Source organism: Triplophysa rosa, linkage group LG2 (assembly GCF_024868665.1).
Source record: "Triplophysa rosa linkage group LG2, Trosa_1v2, whole genome shotgun sequence".
NCBI lineage: Eukaryota > Metazoa > Chordata > Actinopteri > Cypriniformes > Nemacheilidae > Triplophysa > Triplophysa rosa.
Window position 1 is genome coordinate 19242361 of NC_079891.1, and position 16690 is coordinate 19259050.

General features: G+C 44.1%; 1 protein-coding gene across 7 annotated transcripts in view; it reads right to left on the minus strand.

Moving 5' to 3' along the window:
* Nucleotides 1-448: 448 nt before the first annotated feature.
* Nucleotides 449-16690, minus strand: part of klhl13 (kelch-like family member 13) — an 85465-nt gene continuing 69223 nt past the window's right edge. For all 7 annotated transcript variants that reach the window (XM_057352675.1, XM_057352640.1, XM_057352657.1 and 4 more), the window contains 5 exons: nt 9960-10092; nt 8520-8716; nt 7369-8164; nt 4873-4986; nt 449-1779 (listed from right to left, as the gene is read on the minus strand). In XM_057352675.1, coding sequence (XP_057208658.1) covers nt 1286-1779; nt 4873-4986; nt 7369-8164; nt 8520-8716; nt 9960-10092 — 1734 coding nt within the window. In that variant the 3' untranslated portion in view covers nt 449-1285. The remainder of the gene's footprint in view (nt 1780-4872; nt 4987-7368; nt 8165-8519; nt 8717-9959; nt 10093-16690) is intronic.

A 16690-nucleotide genomic window follows, 5' to 3' on the forward strand; every position in this document is an offset into this window, starting at 1 on the left:
GAAAATGTTTTGGTCCTTGATCTTGATTTGTCTATTCAGTTTTAAAATACACATTTGAGCAAAAGCTCTGACACAAAGCATCTGTTCAAACAGCCCATCCAATCCCATAAACCCCATGTAGACTTCAGGTGAGGGACAATAAATGTCATCCGTCTGCCAGAAGATTGTAATCAAAATTACATTTTTATGTAAATGTCCATCTGTAACACTATCACATAGTCATAATTTCATTAATATATTTAATATTGTTATATTATATTGAAATATATGAAATTAAATATAATATATAATATTGGACCCGTGGCTGTACTATATTGTGAATACAGGACAAAGGGGATCAGACAAAGGGGTCTGTAGGCACTTCACTGCACAATGTACCATTGACTGTGAGTGCAATAAAGACTTGGGTGAAAACTGTCAAGTAAAGCAAATAAAACCAACATGTTTTTTTCTCAAAATCTTTATTAAATTTAGAAAACACAATTCTGTTAATGGTTCATAACAACAGCAGGAGTAGAGAAATTAAATCAGTTAGATGGGGCACGCCAACCCCTGAGTTTAAAACGGTGTCCTTATCCTGTGGTCAAAGGTCAGCTAACCCCCTGAGGGAGAATAATGGTAAAAAAAAGTGGACAGAAGTAAATAGGGTGAGAGTGGACAGGACAACTGGGTCATAATGCAGCGAGCGAGAGAGAGTGAGATCGAGAGAGAGCGCGAGTGAGAAATCACAATGGGGGGGGGGGTTGTGGTTTAGACGACCTCAGAATATGTGGGAGTGGGAAAACGTCTTCATAGCAAAACTCTGGCGATTCAGGTAGAAAAGTTGAATTGCAAAGTCATTTGTTTTTCAAGTCAAGGTTATTCCTGCCAAGAGAGACAAAACAAACCCCAAAATGCAATGTTAAGATGTAATTATGCCCAACTACGGGAGCGGTTCCATTTTTCTTTCTCATCACAAAACAAATAAACAAAATAGGGAAAAGGGAAGGACTTTCAGCATTAACTTCTGAGAGGAGAGGAAATAAGGGATGAGGAAGAGAAGTGGAATCATGTATGGGGAAAGGAGAGGGGTTTCACCACGGACACCATTGAGACGTTTATCAGTGGGGAGTGCAAACATTGTCTTTTTCCTGTGGGAAGAGAGAGCGAGAGAGAGAGAAAGAGAGAGAGAGAACAAGAGAGACTGATGTGCATCTATTCATTTATCTTTATGTCTGTCAATCCATCTACCCGTTCATCTGACCCTTTTATTCCTCTATCTCTCTTACTCTCTCTCCGTCCATTCTCAAGGAGCAGAGAGGGGTGACTCTCGACTCGGTGAACCAGCAAGCGAGAGGTCCTCGGGGGGAAACACGGTCAGCGTGCACGCCCTGATGCCACCGAGGGACTCCGGCAGATCGAATACTTTATGCCACTCGTCCTTCTCTGGGTCATACTTCTGTACGATCTCCACCATGCAGCGGTTGTTCCACGAGTACCCACCCACCACGTAGATTTTATTCTCGAACACAGCCACGCCCACGTCGCTCTGCCCGCGAAGCATGGCCGCGATTGGTGTCCACAAGTCGAGGGTGGGGCTATAGTACTCACAGCTCAGTACATCGTCGTAGTCGCTGGTGCCTCGGAAGTGGTTCCCGCCGATGACGTAAAGACGATCGCCGACAGTGCACATGCAGTGCAGACCACGTACCGTGGTCATGGGAGCCTTCTGAGTCCACTTGTCGGCATCCGGGTCAAAACACATGAGCTCTTTCTGGAAGGTGTCATGGGTTATTCCACCTGCACAACAAAACACAGGGAAGTGTTGACATTTTACACACAGCATGCAACTGGTCGGGTCATAAGTTGACAATGCTAAATACAAAGATGCCAAAAAATGTTGTGTTCAGATCACTTTTGGATAAAGTGTGAATGTCTTGTGTCTCGCCTGACCATTCGTGATCCGTCGGGTCCGACGAAATTAACCTTAATGCCAGATGTCAACAGGGACTTAGATAAACACAACAACTACTGCATAATACATAACATGAACATATGGAGAAACAACTCTCATGGTCCACTGAAGTGTTGTGTCTGAATAACGCATCTCTAAAAACACACATACAACCAAACCCACACACCCACACAAAAAAGAAAAGAGGAAAAGAAAACAGGACATGTCTACAGGGAGGGCTGAAAATAAAGAGAACCATCCCATCAGGCACCTGGGCATCAGCCAACCAGACCCTCCCCTCTCTTCATCCCTCCAATTTATGCCCTCTCTCTACCCATCCCTCTCTACACTAAGAGAACAGAATGGTGAGTCAGACACATGCGTTCACACTTCACATTCAGTATCTTTCTGTCTGCATCTTCCATTTCAATGCATTTGTGTGAAACAAAACGACCATTAAATCAGAAAAGTAGTTCAGAGTAAAATGAGAAAGAGGGGTGAGATTAGGACAGAGGTGGAGAGCTAATGTGAGGGAAGAGTGCATGGATTCGAGCAAAAGATAAGAACTGCATGAATATTTTTAAGAGAATTTAATATTGTACATGCACACAAATGCTCAATGCGAGTACAGAGCTTCAACGCAAAATAATTCATGACCTATATAACTGACTGAGAGAAAGAGATGCAGGAGTGAGGGCACAGAGCTAAAACAAAAGGATCAGCAGTTCCAAATATACCCCAGAGTAATGAAGAAAGAGAGTGTGGGTGATGAAGAGAGAGAGAGAGTGAGAATCAATGTAAATGTGTGTGCATACAGTATGTGTACACATCACCAGCAAAACTTGCGCATGAATAAATACACAATGCTCGAGCCAAACACAGTCAGAAACAGTAGGATGGAGGAGGGGGATAAAAGAAAAAAACGTACAAGTGGAGTTTGAAAAAATACTTTTTACAAAACAATGAAATTTCTCCCTCGCACTGGGAAAAACTACATTCTACATGATGACACTCACACAGTATGAAACAATGCCTTTAAATTCTGAAATTACATTTCTGACTAAAAACATTAGCAGGATAAAAAGTAGGGCAGGATGAGTGACAGACTATGATATTATTGATAATTTGACACATATGAGGTCTTATGTCTGTAAAAGCTTGATCCATTGCTTTAAAAATATTTTTTTATTTAAAATATGGTTCAGTAAAATAAATGTAAGTAAATATATGGGAATTATTTCAATATTCAGGAAAAAAAGAAGAAACAATTCAAAATTTTCAATAATAATTTAAATCCATTTCTAGATGTATTGTAGCCATTCCAGTCCAGTGTCTGTTGAATTTCAACAAAATCAAACCTCAGGAGTGGCAAAGTCATCCAACAGCAATGTGAAAGATTGACAGCATGACAAGACACATGAAAACTGTGATAAAAATGATCACATAAAAATATTTTTTGAACCTTTCCTTAATACATGTACAAATATTACTGTTGTATTGCTTAAAAGTGAATATGACCTTCTTTGCTGTATTTGAGTTGTTTAAAATACAGAGTATCTTTTCTGTTATTTTAAACTCTTTCTCCAGTTTTAATTTTCTGCAAATAAATGCAAATAAAAACAATATCTCTCTGTAAGAAATACTGTCAGTAGTTCACAGAATGAAACAGAAATGATCACTTTACCCAAACACATACCTATAAATAGAAAATTCATAAAAAATAAAAATAATTTTGAAATGGTCTGTTAATTGTTTCGCGACTGTATGTCTAATTTTCACATATATTTTGTACATTTTTTACATACTTCTTGCAGTTGTTTTCATTTATGCGTTTGTGCACATGCAGTTCTTATTTATTTATTTACAATAAAATAACACAAAAATAAATATAGAGAAAATATGCACTGATGTGTACAAGAAGACAATTCATTAATTACCTTTTTACTTTTTCCTCATTTTGTATCCCTAGTAAGTAATCTAATGTTGTAGTACAACTATCAAAAAAGGCATGACTGTTTGTAAAACAGTTGTAGGTTGTAACAATAGTGAATAGAGTGTATTTGTGAACTTGCACAGAAAATTTCTGCCCAAAGCAATACTGCCTAATATATGGAGCTGTATATCTTGTTATTTAGAGGTTGCAGGAGGGTTCAATGAGAGTCAGCTGTTTCACACTCAGGCAACTGAAGTGTGGAGAGCTTTCTGTACACTTGTTAACGTGTGTGCATGTGGCAGCAGAAGACAGAAAACCTTGAGCGGTGTGTGAAATCACACCCCTCCTACATACCTCAATGTTCATTATCACACAGAAACACGCCTCTGATTCATGTCATCACTACATCTCCCCACTCAACACCCATCTCTTTCTCTCTTTCGCTCTCCCTCTCTCTCTCTCTCAGTGAAAGTAGGACTCATCTCCATAATGCAGAATTTGAGTTGCAATCCTGTGAAGTGAACATGTGATAGAAACAATCCTGCACAGGGCAGGTTAACACCCTGTGTGTTCTTTTATTTAGATGGGAAGCCGAAATCGTTCAGTCAAAGTGTGTTTGTAGATCAGTCTGTGTATTTCCTCATTCACACTGAGTTTAAAGGATTCTGTGTGTGGTGAGAAAAATCACATCCCCACTCTCTAGATATTTCTCTTCCTGTCAGTTGCACCTTGCCAGCAACCTGATGTGTGAAAATATGCGTTTGAGAGTGAGGTTGTTTTTCATGTGAAAATACTTTCTCCCATTCCAGGGTAAAGTGCAGACAGCAATAATTAAGCCATTTTAGTACATGTTTTTCTGAGAAACCCACCCAGCTCGACATGGCATTTGGTGCCACTAGAGGTATACAGTTTTCACATTTAAAGAGAAAGATTTCCATATTCCTATGTGGTTGGTTGAATGGCATATACAAAACAAAACAAAAACTGGCCGGTGTGTGAGTGGTACCTGAAATATACATGTATCCTCCGTAAACAGTGCCTGCGTGTCCGTAGTGTGGTTCGTTCATTTTGGCCACGTACGTCCATTCGTTTGTTCTGGGATTATAACACTCCACAGTTGCTACAAAATGAAGGAGAGGACAGCATGTATGTAAAAAGAAATTAAATCAATTTATGCACACAGTAGAGGAGATTCCTGAGAATTCCAGGTGCTTACAACACCAAGATTGTGGATTAAACCCCAAGGAACACATTTACATTCACATTTATGCATTTGACAGATGCTTTTATCCCAAGTGACTTTTATTAGTCGTGTGTTCCATGGGATCGAACCCTCAACCTTTGCGTTGCAAGCACAATGCTCGACGAGATGCATATTTTTTTATCTTGAATGCAAGATAAATTATTTTTGTACATTTTTACACAATTAGTTTGCTAACTGCATATTTAAATGACCCCTGTATGAACTCTTTATTCATTTACACAATCCTCGTCCCACAATAAACCATGCTTAAGGGCAAAATGCCACTAACATCTTTCAAATGGAGGGGCCTATTAAAATCTTTAAGACTTTGTTTATTCTGCAGTTATGGAAAATCAATCAGTCATTTTATTCATTCATGCTTTCAATATCATGGAAGCTTTTGTCTTTCGCACAGCCTGTTCAGAAGTGTAGACATATCACCAGTTTTCTAGGTTGTGAAGGTTTTAAAAATCAATCACTTGGCATTTAAAGTTACCTCCAATAACACTGAGCTCCTGCTAAGCATGTAATGAGTATGCCATACACACACACTAGGCTGTAAAACTGGACAGTAGGCAGAGCTCTCATATATAGAACAAGGTTAAAAAGACCAAACTAAACTCACTGCAGTAAATTTCACAATATTGCCATAATGGTGGTCGCTATCAAGACCCTGAAAACACGGGCAATGAGAGGCAATACTTCTGTATGTTCTGATAACCATGAGAAACACTGAGATCCGAGGGAATAAAGGTTTTACCCAAAGGGCTTTTATTTTTCTTCAAACCTCTGTGGTGTGATGCCTGAGTGTTTGCTTCTTTCCTGACACTTGTATGGCCTGTGGGGTTTGTGGTGTAAATAAGAAAGAGGTTGTGTGTTTGTATGTATAGTTGAGAAGAGCACTGGGCAGGCTAATGGAAAGGTTATTTTTGTACTTACTTGCACATACACATACATGTGAACATCCATGTGTCTATATATATATATATATATATATGTGTGTGTGTGTCTATATTTTCATGTCCTGGCATCCCAAGTTTGCTATTTGGAGCTGTCCTTGCATTTTAATTACCCACGATCTGTTGAGGTGTTTACCCTGCAAGAATATCCACCTTTGCCTGATGCAGTCATGTTACCATGGCAACTGGAATATTGACTTTCAAACAAATGTTGTAAAAGTATGCAATAAGGTACAAGGGGCTGAGCTTTACTGTGAATAAATCACAGTTGAAGGGCGTTGTTAGATGGTTTTATAAAACGGTTACCAACACAATACAAATATTAAAGCCAAATAATATGTACCAATGCAACTTTCATGAAGTAAAATCACTTAAAACCTTCCTTCCGCTGTAAAAAAATAGTCCCTGATCGACTGTATAAAGCAACGGAATGTTTCGTTATGTTGCTAAGGGTGGTGAAGCAGTCATAGCTGTGTTTTATTTTGAATAAAGCACAGCTGTCGACCAATCAGAATCAATGACAGGAACTAATCGTTTTATTATAAATAATGTTACATTTTTCTGACTCGTTCCTGTCAAAAAGATTTAAAAGGTTACATCTAAAACCAAGAATATTTTCAAAACCCCAAACAATGGCACTTTGAAATAAATTGACTTGTGGGTTTTTCTACAAATAAAATAAAAATACAGGTAATCGCGTTCCTCGCTCTACATTACTTGTGGGATTATTCGTTTTTCGTATTACTCGCACAAATAAAAACCTCACGCGAAAGGAAATGTATTCATGCGTACCGAATTAGTCAATAAGCACTTGTATGCCGCTTGAGTTAACATTTTTAAACTCGCATGGAAGTCTCCATTTAAAGTGTTTGTGGCAAACGTGCCGCCCAGTTCACCTCATTCGCATCACCCGGTGCTAATTCGCATTTTTGACTTTGTATGTAATTGTATGTAATTTACTCAGGCAAATAGTTCAATTCGCTTTTGTTTTGAACACTATATCACTTGTTTCATGAGATTAACCACTCAGAAATTATCTTGGTTATAATTTAGAAAAGAACTGAACAGATTTGGCACTATTATTTATAAACTAATTCTCCTATTAGATAAATGATAAGTATTATTAATAGTATTATTAATAATACTAATAAATGAACTGCAACACCCCCCCCAATGTTAAATTCACAAATTCACATCCTACATTTTCTCACTTTTGGGCTTTCAAGTCAGATAGTGAAACACAGCGTGTCCCTTGGAAATCTCTCCCCTGCTGTTACACTGAGATCTTTCCCTGACTCACCCAGCTCTCCTGCAGCGTTCCTGCCTCCTACAGCGTATAGATGTCCTTTGAGTGCGCTCAGATGAAAGAAGGTCCTCTTCTCGTTCAAACATGCCACCTGAATCCACTTGTTGTACCTCGGGTCGTATCGAAAAACAGTATCTACCGCCGTTTTGCCTTTCGTGTCATAGTTACTCTGTCCACCGACTACGTACAAAAAGTTACCGATCACCGCAATACCGTGCTGGTAGCGCGGCGCGTCCATTGGTGCCAGTGCCTTCCATTCATGTGCTTTCTCGTCAAAAAGCCGTAACTCTTTACTTACAACTAGCTGTTGCCGTAGCACGCCCCCTAGTGTCACTAAATGGGTATTGTCCGAACGGATCGCAGTTCGTTCCGACTGCATCACCGGCTGCATGTATGGCATCATCTGATAGTTGCTGGCTTCTAATAAAAGGTTAACACAGGTATTGTCCGTACGCATGAAGTCGACAGTCTGTACGTGATTTATAAGTTCTGTTGGACTCATGAGGGGAAATCGGATATTGCGCATTAATTTGGCAGCGTATTCCATGCGAACTTCTTCGTAACGTAACCAGCGGCATGCAGCTTTAAACAGGTCCAGCTCGCTGCAGTGTTTTAGACTGTTGGAGGAAAGTACAAATGCAAGTCGTTCAAAGGGAAGTTTGACAAACTCGCCGGTGCCGAGCAGCGAGGGGAAGTTCTTAAGGATGAAGTTGTTGACGTATTTGTCCACTTCAGTGAGGTTGTATGTGTTGGCGATACGCCCCACCTCCACACAGTTATCCAAGGACACCTAAGACAGAAGGAGTTTTATGTTAGTACTAGAATAAATGCAGCACAATTAAGCCTAAAACAACGACTGTTTCAGCGACTGTTTTATGATTGAATAAGGTATGGCTTGGTGTTTCTAACATCAAAATGGGGTGTAGCTGAAACTAAACGTTCTAAGGATTTTCATAGACATGACAATACATATTCAGAACATTACTGTGTAGTGTATACATCATCTGGAATTCAGTGGTATAAAAGCTTTTAAAGCTTTACTTCAGCCAAGCCCAAGCCGTTTTGAGAAAGCAATCTATATTTTTGACCCAGACCTACTAGAAACACTCATTTAATTCGGCGTGTGAGTTTTCTCAGTGTCTTACCCCAGAAATGAGAAAGACTTTGCAGAAGTCAAGGACAGGCAGAATCTGGAGAAAGCTAGCAGCCTCTAGGGTGTCCTGTAGGTTCTCCATGTTGAGAGAGAGTTTGGCGGTGTAAATGAAGTCTATAATCTTCTTCAGCCCTATTCGATTCACACCGTGCAGCTTTATACACATCAAATCCTGCTCTTTCATTCCACCTGGGGGAAGAAAAAGAAAATGGTGAGGAGATGACAGCAGATGAAAGCGAGAGGAACCATGGAAAGAAACGCATATAAAATATGCAGATGAAGAGGAAGAGTAGGAAAAGATGAGGGAGGGAGAGAGGGATCAGCATAAGAAGTGTTGTGAAAGAGGATCAAAGAATGAGAGGGTATAGCGTGACAGAAACAATAAGGAGTATGGGGAAAGATAAGCGAGTCTTACTGCAAGCTGTCACCAATTCTCTTTACCATTATAATGAGCCATTTATTCAAGAGCCACGTTTGAAACAAATCAAGCCACTTTCATTAATTCAGATGTGATTTCTCAACTATTCTGAGGCAGAGAAAGAGAGGAGGGAAGAGAGAGAATACAGGGAGCAAAGGATAATAGGAGAACACAATGGAGAATAAAAGAAAGCAAAATAGACAGCAATTACAGAGGTCTTGCACTGCTGAAAAGCTCATGACACATACCTTAACTGTGAGTTTGATTTGTGTGAATATTACGAATTCATTCTAAGATGAACAGCAACTGTTGAGATACAGACAGAAGCAGCACAATTCCCGGCTACATATTAAAGCCACACACAAACCAACAGTGAGCCTCCAGAAAGAGAAATTCCCTCAGAATTGTTTTAGTGCTCTCTCAACGGTTGTGCATTTCCCATTTAAGGATTTTTAATAAACTCTTGCCGGGCTGTATTAAATAGCATAATTATTAAGGGAATAGCTGAAGTGAAATAATAAAAAGCCAGTCTTTTTTCATATCAAATTTTATCTTTGTACAAGCTTTCCACATAACCCCAAGCAAATCCCTTGCTTGCTTATCTTTTTCCACCCCTCCTGCTTTGTTCAAAGGGTACCCACAGAATGAGAGAGAATCAGAGGTAGAGAGAGAGCAAGAGGTAATAGGAGAGAGAATCTGGAACATTCTGAGCTTTGAGGGAAGTCTCTGGTGCGACTAAATTAGACTGACATGCTACTGCTATTAACATGAGAAACATACTGAAAAAGATTTACGGAACACAAACAAACAAACAAGAAAACTTAGTACAGCATTGTCTAACCTAAAACTGATTTAGTCACTTTTTCTTTTCCGTGTCGTTTCACAAACTTTGACCTTCAAATCGTGGTTGTATTTCCTTCTTCCTCGTTTATCCTTCCGTCGCCTGGAAATTAGCTTTACCGCATCTAATCCCTTGTTATCCTACTGCTAACTCTCCCTCGCGGTCACGCTCACCTGTAAACATGGCTTTAAAGTAGTCGCTGGAGGAGGCCATCATAGCTCGGTGAACAGGAAACGCCTCATCCCCGTCTCCTGCCACCAACGTGACATCACACAGCAGGCCCTCTATCCTCAACTGGTCAAATCCCTGAGAAACAAAGAGAGAGAGAGAGAGAGAGAAAGAATGAGCGAGCTGACAAGGAACCTAATGAATTCACCAAGAAGGGAAATAAGAACGAACTAAGTGCTCTTGAGCATCTGTTATCACCGCCAATGAAAACCCGGTGTGAATGTTAAGGAGAGGTATCATTACCATTCGTCCCATGAGCCCTATTTCTGAATAAAAGATTGTGGGGTTAATTAATGAACATGAGGTCAGTTGTGCGAGGGGACTGCAGCGGCAATGGGCTCCCACGGTGGAGATGAGACATAATTAACAGGACCGAGCCACTGTCCACTTTCTCACACGCACACACTGTTAAAGTTATATTAGCCAGGACCTCTCCCTGACACAATGGCTTTCATACAAAGATAATGAGTACACCATTTATTAAAGCATTTCTGAAAGGTAAGAACTACTTCAAAGGCCCTCACATATTAGTTTATGACTTCACTACATATTCCAACATTTGGCTGTCACAAGTATATTTAGATCTACACGCACACACACGCACACACACGCACACACAAATCTGCTGCAGTCTCCTGCACTCAATCCACCAGCATGTGCAAACCAATGCCAAACATGTGATACGACAAGAATTAAGCCACGCTCCAATCTCTGATTCACCTACTAAAATTACACATAAGCTTTAAGCACCCAATGCTGCCCTACACCCTCTGGGCTGCAGTTTTACGGTCATGATACGAAAAATGTGGGAATGCCAACTGGTTATCTTCACAGAACTCCCCGGAAAAACACTTGATGCTCAACTATAAGCTTAACTAAAGGTGCCAGTGCTAACAATCATTGTTTGCTGAATCAAATCTTTCATCTCGAAGAATGTTATGTTAAGAAATTACACAAATGAGTAGGGTTGGGAATCGAAAATGAATTCCAATTCGTAATCGTAACCGAAAGGTTAGGAATTGGACCGGAATCGAAAAGAATAGGAATCGGATACTACGAAATAAAAATTTCAATTCCTTGTATCAATTCTTGTGTGCATATTTTCAGAAATGTGCTTGTGTGTACTGGTGATAAAGCAGAGGAAGCAAACATTTACCATAGTTTCATTATAGTAACTACAGTTTAACCATGATGTAGTTAAACAATGGTATAACAAATTGTAATAATCAGACAAAATATGATGTCTATATATACATAAAACGGTGCTCATAAATCTATATTTTTTTGAAAACCAGTCAGTAAGCAGGCTAATCGACGATACAGGTTGATATCTAAATGTTTTACTTCAACTGTGGAATCGATAAGAATCGAAATCTTTAGGCAGAATCGGAATCGATAAAATCAAAAAATACCCAAGCCTACAAATGAGACATCAACATGTTATACTGTGTAAAGGTCTGTAATGTTTCAGTAAATGCAATATACAGTATATAGGCTACAAGCTGGACTTTCAAACCAAACCTGGGATTAAATTTACTTGAGTAAATTGGGCAAATGAGTGTGAAAGCATAATTTAAAAAAAGCGCTGATTTACTGAAAGAGTGATTTACTGACAAGCCACACATTAAAAAACAGAGCAGGCGCAATATTTCATTTCCATAATGACCAACGCAGTCTACCAAGAGTAGTGCAAATTAGCACAGGGTTGAAGACATGCTTTTTGGTTAAATAATGGTGCAAAAACCAGTAAACGGACAAGCACAAATGTTAGTTGTGTGATACATTTAAAGGGGATGTGCAACGGTGTTTCATGCATTCTGACTATGTTGTGACATGGTCAACTAGTCAAAAAACGAGTTGGACGTATGACGTAGTATTTCTGTGCACGATACACTCCCCCAGTGCTCATATAGGTTTCGGAAAGTTTTTTTCAAACATGAAAATCCGTTTCGTAACAACTTTTCTTAGTCCCTTATTGGACAATTCTCTCAGAAAAGCACGCCCACGCATCAACCCGCCAGAGCGAGAAAAAAGAGCACGCCCATGCGTCAACCAAGGAGAGCAGGAGAAGGAGCATGGGCACACGTCAACCAGCTGGAGCAAGCGAGAGAGCACTTCGCGTTCGCGAAGTTCAGCTGTGTTTATTTGTTCACTGCATTTCGGTGAGGAATGTTATACAAACATGTGGATATAACACTGAATTTGGAGATCATTTAAAACTGATAGATGGAGCGGTCCCAGTGCTAATAGATGCCGGACATGAACCGCACGAGGTAAGTGAAACTGAGTCATATGTCTGTTTTTTGTTGGCAATGGGTGCGCACGTGCTTTAGTTCCCTATCGATACTTCACTCGTACTGCGTAGCAGGACGCTATGGGGAAAACTCCTTTTTCTCCAATGACTGAAGCTTTACAATAACGCAGTGAATACTGCACGGCCATTGGTGCTTGCAAAGTAAAACTTTGAGCCAATGGCAGCGAAGCTGCACAGACTTATGGCAATGGCGCCCGCCAAAAGGAGCGGGGCTTATGGCTATATAAGCAGACACATCACCGTAGGGTCCTCAGATTTCTTCTCCTTCAGCGACGACTTCTACCTCGCTACCCGGACTGATAGCTTCGCCGTCGGAAAAAGCACTGCAGCGGACTGGACCTCTCTGCTCAGCGATTCGCTGATCTCAGCAGCGCCGGTTCCTGTTCCCTGCCGCCATCCGGCAAGCTCTAAAAAAGCAAATTTCCATTGAGCAAATTTCCTGCGGCGTTGTTGCAAATGCGCGCCGTCACTGTCATTCGTGTGGGATTTCCCTGCACGCCGCTGATGGTCACGGCGAGTGTGTCTCATGCTTGGGAGTTTCCCATGCTCAAGACGCACTCAGAGAGACGGAATGCCCTCATTGCGAGAACATGAGTCTCTCCTCTCTGCGCTCGCGGATAGCTTTCTTCTCAGAGAGCGAATCTGCTTCTCGATCCCTCCCGCTTCACTCTACGGAGACGAAGCAGCGGGGTAGAGGAACTAAGCGCTCGGTGAAGCGCGAGCTCACGTCCCCTCGGCGTGCCTCGCCTTCTCAACAGAGAGAAAATTCGGCGGTTCATTTTTCCAAGGCCAACCAGCGTCCGCCAGCATCTGCCAACGGCATGGTCTCATTTGGCGGAAGCGAATTCGAGGAAGACGACAGCATGTCGTTAGCGGCTTCAGACGGGGAGGAGCTGTCGGGCTCGGTTTTCGACCCCGCCCCCCTGCCGTCTATAGAGTACAGCGAACCCGCGCCGGGTCTGGATTCCGAGCTTTTTCGGGTCCTTACTAAGGCTGTGGAGGAGCTGGGCTTAGAGTGGTCCTCTGCGGAGGAACCCACTCGCAGCCGCCTGGACGAATGGTTCCTGCCGGGGCGCCGCCAAGCCCCTCGTCAACGAACTTCACCGTTCTTCCCGGAGGTTCATGATGAACTCACCAGGTCATGGCGCGCTCCCTACTCAGCCCATCTACGACCCTCTTCTTCCTCCGCTCTCACCTCGGTTGATGGCGCGGAAGAAAAAGGATATGAGAAGCTGCCTCCCCTGGATGAGTCGGTGGCCGCACATCTGTGTCCGCCCTCGGCCATCGGTTGGACGGCAAAAGCGGCCCATCCCTCTAAGTCTTGCAAAACCACCTTGGCCCTCGCTGGACGCGCATTCTCTTCCGCCGGCCAAGCGGCTTCAGCATTGCATTCCATGGCAGTGCTTCAAGTGTACCAGGCCAAACTCCTCCAGGGCATGGACGGGTCCGGTACAGATATCGCGCCCTTCAAAGAGCTGCGGAGCGCGACGGATCTCGCCCTACGCGCCACCAAGGCCACGGCCCAGGCGATAGGCAGATCGATGGTCAGTCTCGTGGTGCTCGAGCGCCATCTGTGGCTGACGCTCACAGAGATCAAGGAAGCAGACAAGGTCCCCTTCCTCGATGCTCCAATATCCGCTGCCGGCCTCTTCGGACCAGCAGTGGAGGGTTTTGTGGAACGCTTCATCGCAGCGCAGAAATCTTCGCAGGCCATGAAGCACTTCCTGCCCAAGAGACCCGGGTCCAGACCTGCGTCGGCTCGCCCCAGGCCAGCACCAACTCAGCAGCCGGTGAAGGCCACGCCCCCCGCTGCCCAGAAGGTAACAGGAGCTGAGACGCGTCAACGATCTCGCTCCGGGAGACGTTTCCCCCACCCTCAGCGTCAGGGACCCCGGCCAAAGATCACGCTGGACCTGCGCCTCAGGCACCATCCTGAGACCGAGGAAAGGAAGAGGAAGGGACCGTGTCTCGCTGCGGCTGGACCTCCTTCTAAGAAGGCTCTTTAGTTCGCCCAAACACCCCATTCTGTTCCAGGTGCCGGCGAAAATGTGTTTTTGTTCTAAACTGTGAATACCGGGTGTGTTCTAACGCCCGCACAACCCACCGCTGTTATAGCGGGCACTTATATAAAACACAAACATTGTCAGAAAAAGAGCAACCTTCCTCTTCCACTCTCCTCAGGAGTCAAGCCCCCGAAAGGCGGCATACCTCCCCCAATGCATTCAACCCCTTGCCATATGGGTCGAGGCCTGGCGGGCCATCCCCGGGATATCGGATTGGGTAATGGGAATAATATCTCAAGGATATTCACTCCAGTTCACTCGCAGACCCCCGCGTTTCCGCGGGATGATCACCACCCGAGTCCAGAGCGCGAATTCACACGTTCTGCGCACGGAGTTGGTGAACTTACTGGACAAAGGAGCCATAGAACCGGTTCCTCCAGATCAAACCGAGTCGGGCTTCTACAGCCGCTACTTCCTCGTACCCAAAAAGGATGGCGGTCTCCGCCCCATCCTCGATCTCAGACATCTGAACCGCGCCCTTATGAAACGGCGTTTCAGAATGATTACACTGAAACAGATCTCCTCGCAGATATACCCAGGGGACTGGTTCTTCTCCCTGGATCTGAAAGACGCATACTCCCACATCCAGATAGCCCCCCATCACAGACGATTCTTGAGATTCGCCTACGAAGGGGTTGCATATCAATACACGGTCCTTCCATTTGGACTGTCTCTAGCTCCCCGCACTTTCACGAAGTGCATGGACGCGGCTCTATCCCCTCTCAGGCAGACGGGAATCCGCATTCTGAACTACCTCGACGACTGGCTTGTTCTAGCACAGTCAGAGGAAGAGCTAAGGTCCCACAGGTCCCTCCTCCTCAGTCACCTGGAATGCCTGGGGCTCAGAATCAAGGCGTTTCAGAAGATGCTGGGTCTCATGGCCTCCGCATCTCAAGTACTGCAGTTGGGCGTTCTTCGGATGCGTCCTCTGCAGTACTGGCTGAAACCGAGAGTTCCGCCTCACGCTTGGCATCTCGGACGCCTACACATCTGGGTGGATCAGGTCTGTGTAACAGCTCTAGCCCCATGGAGGGATCCTCTTTGGTTGGAGCAGGGTGTGCCCCTGGGCACCACATGCAGATGAAAGGTGGTCACAACAGATGCCTCCAAAACGGGTTGGGGGGCTCTGTGCGATGGCACACCGGCCTTCGGCCACTGGCCGATTCAGGAAAAGGGCCTACACATCAACTGCCTAGAAATGCAGGCAGTATGGCTGGCTCTTCGCCACTTCCTGCCGGTCTTACAGGACCGCCACGTCTTAGTCCGATCAGACAGCATGACAGTGGTGTCCTACATAAATCACCAGGGAGGCCTCTCCTCAAGACGCCTTTTCTCCCTGGTACTTTGCCTCTTGGAATGGGCTCAGTGCAATCTGCGCTCACTAAGGGCAACTCATGTGCCAGGCAGACTGAACCAGGGAGCAGATATGCTATCTCGGAGCAACGTCCCTTCAGAGGAATGGATGCTCCACCCCAACTCGGTTCAGAAAATTTGGGAAGTCTTCGGCAAGGCAGAAATCTACCTTTTTGCCTCAAAAGACAACACTCATTGCCCAACCTATTTTTCGAAGGACAGGGATGCCTTGGCCCACAACTGGCCCAACCGGCTCCTCTATGCCTTCCCCCCGATCGCTCTCATACCACAGACGATCAGGAGGATCAGAGAACAGGCGCACAAGGTGCTGTTCGTAGCCCCACTCTGGAAGAACCAGCCCTGGGTTGCGCAACTGTCTCAGCTGCTCGTAGCAGCCCCGTGGCCTATTCCCCTGAGACGGGACCTCCTCTCTCAGGCAGGCAACACGATTTGGCACCCCCAGCCAGAGATGTGGGCTCTGCACCTTTGGCCTCTCGACGGGAGCCTACGGTCCTCCCCGAAGTGTCATGAACACAATATCACAGGCTAGAGCTCCGTCTACTAGATGACTCTATAACCTCAAGTGGTCTGTCTTCTCCACCTGGTGTACAACCCGCGGCGCAGACCCAGAATCCTGTGACATATCACTAATTCTGTCCTTCCTGCAAGAGCTGTTGGATAAGGGCCGCTCCCCTTCCACGCTCAAGGTCTATGTGGCAGCAATTGCAGCTTCTCATGCCAAGGAGTGGGAAAGAATGACTTGGTCATTCGTTTCTTGAAGGGTTCCAGGCGGCTACGCCCCCCTCGCCCCCTCACCGTTCCCATATGGGATCTGCCCACGGTGTTGAGAGCTCTGAAGGGCCCTTCCTTCGAGCCTCTACAGTCTGCGGACCTCCGTCCCTTAACACTTAAAACCGCTCTGCTGCTAGCATTAGCATCGGTAAAA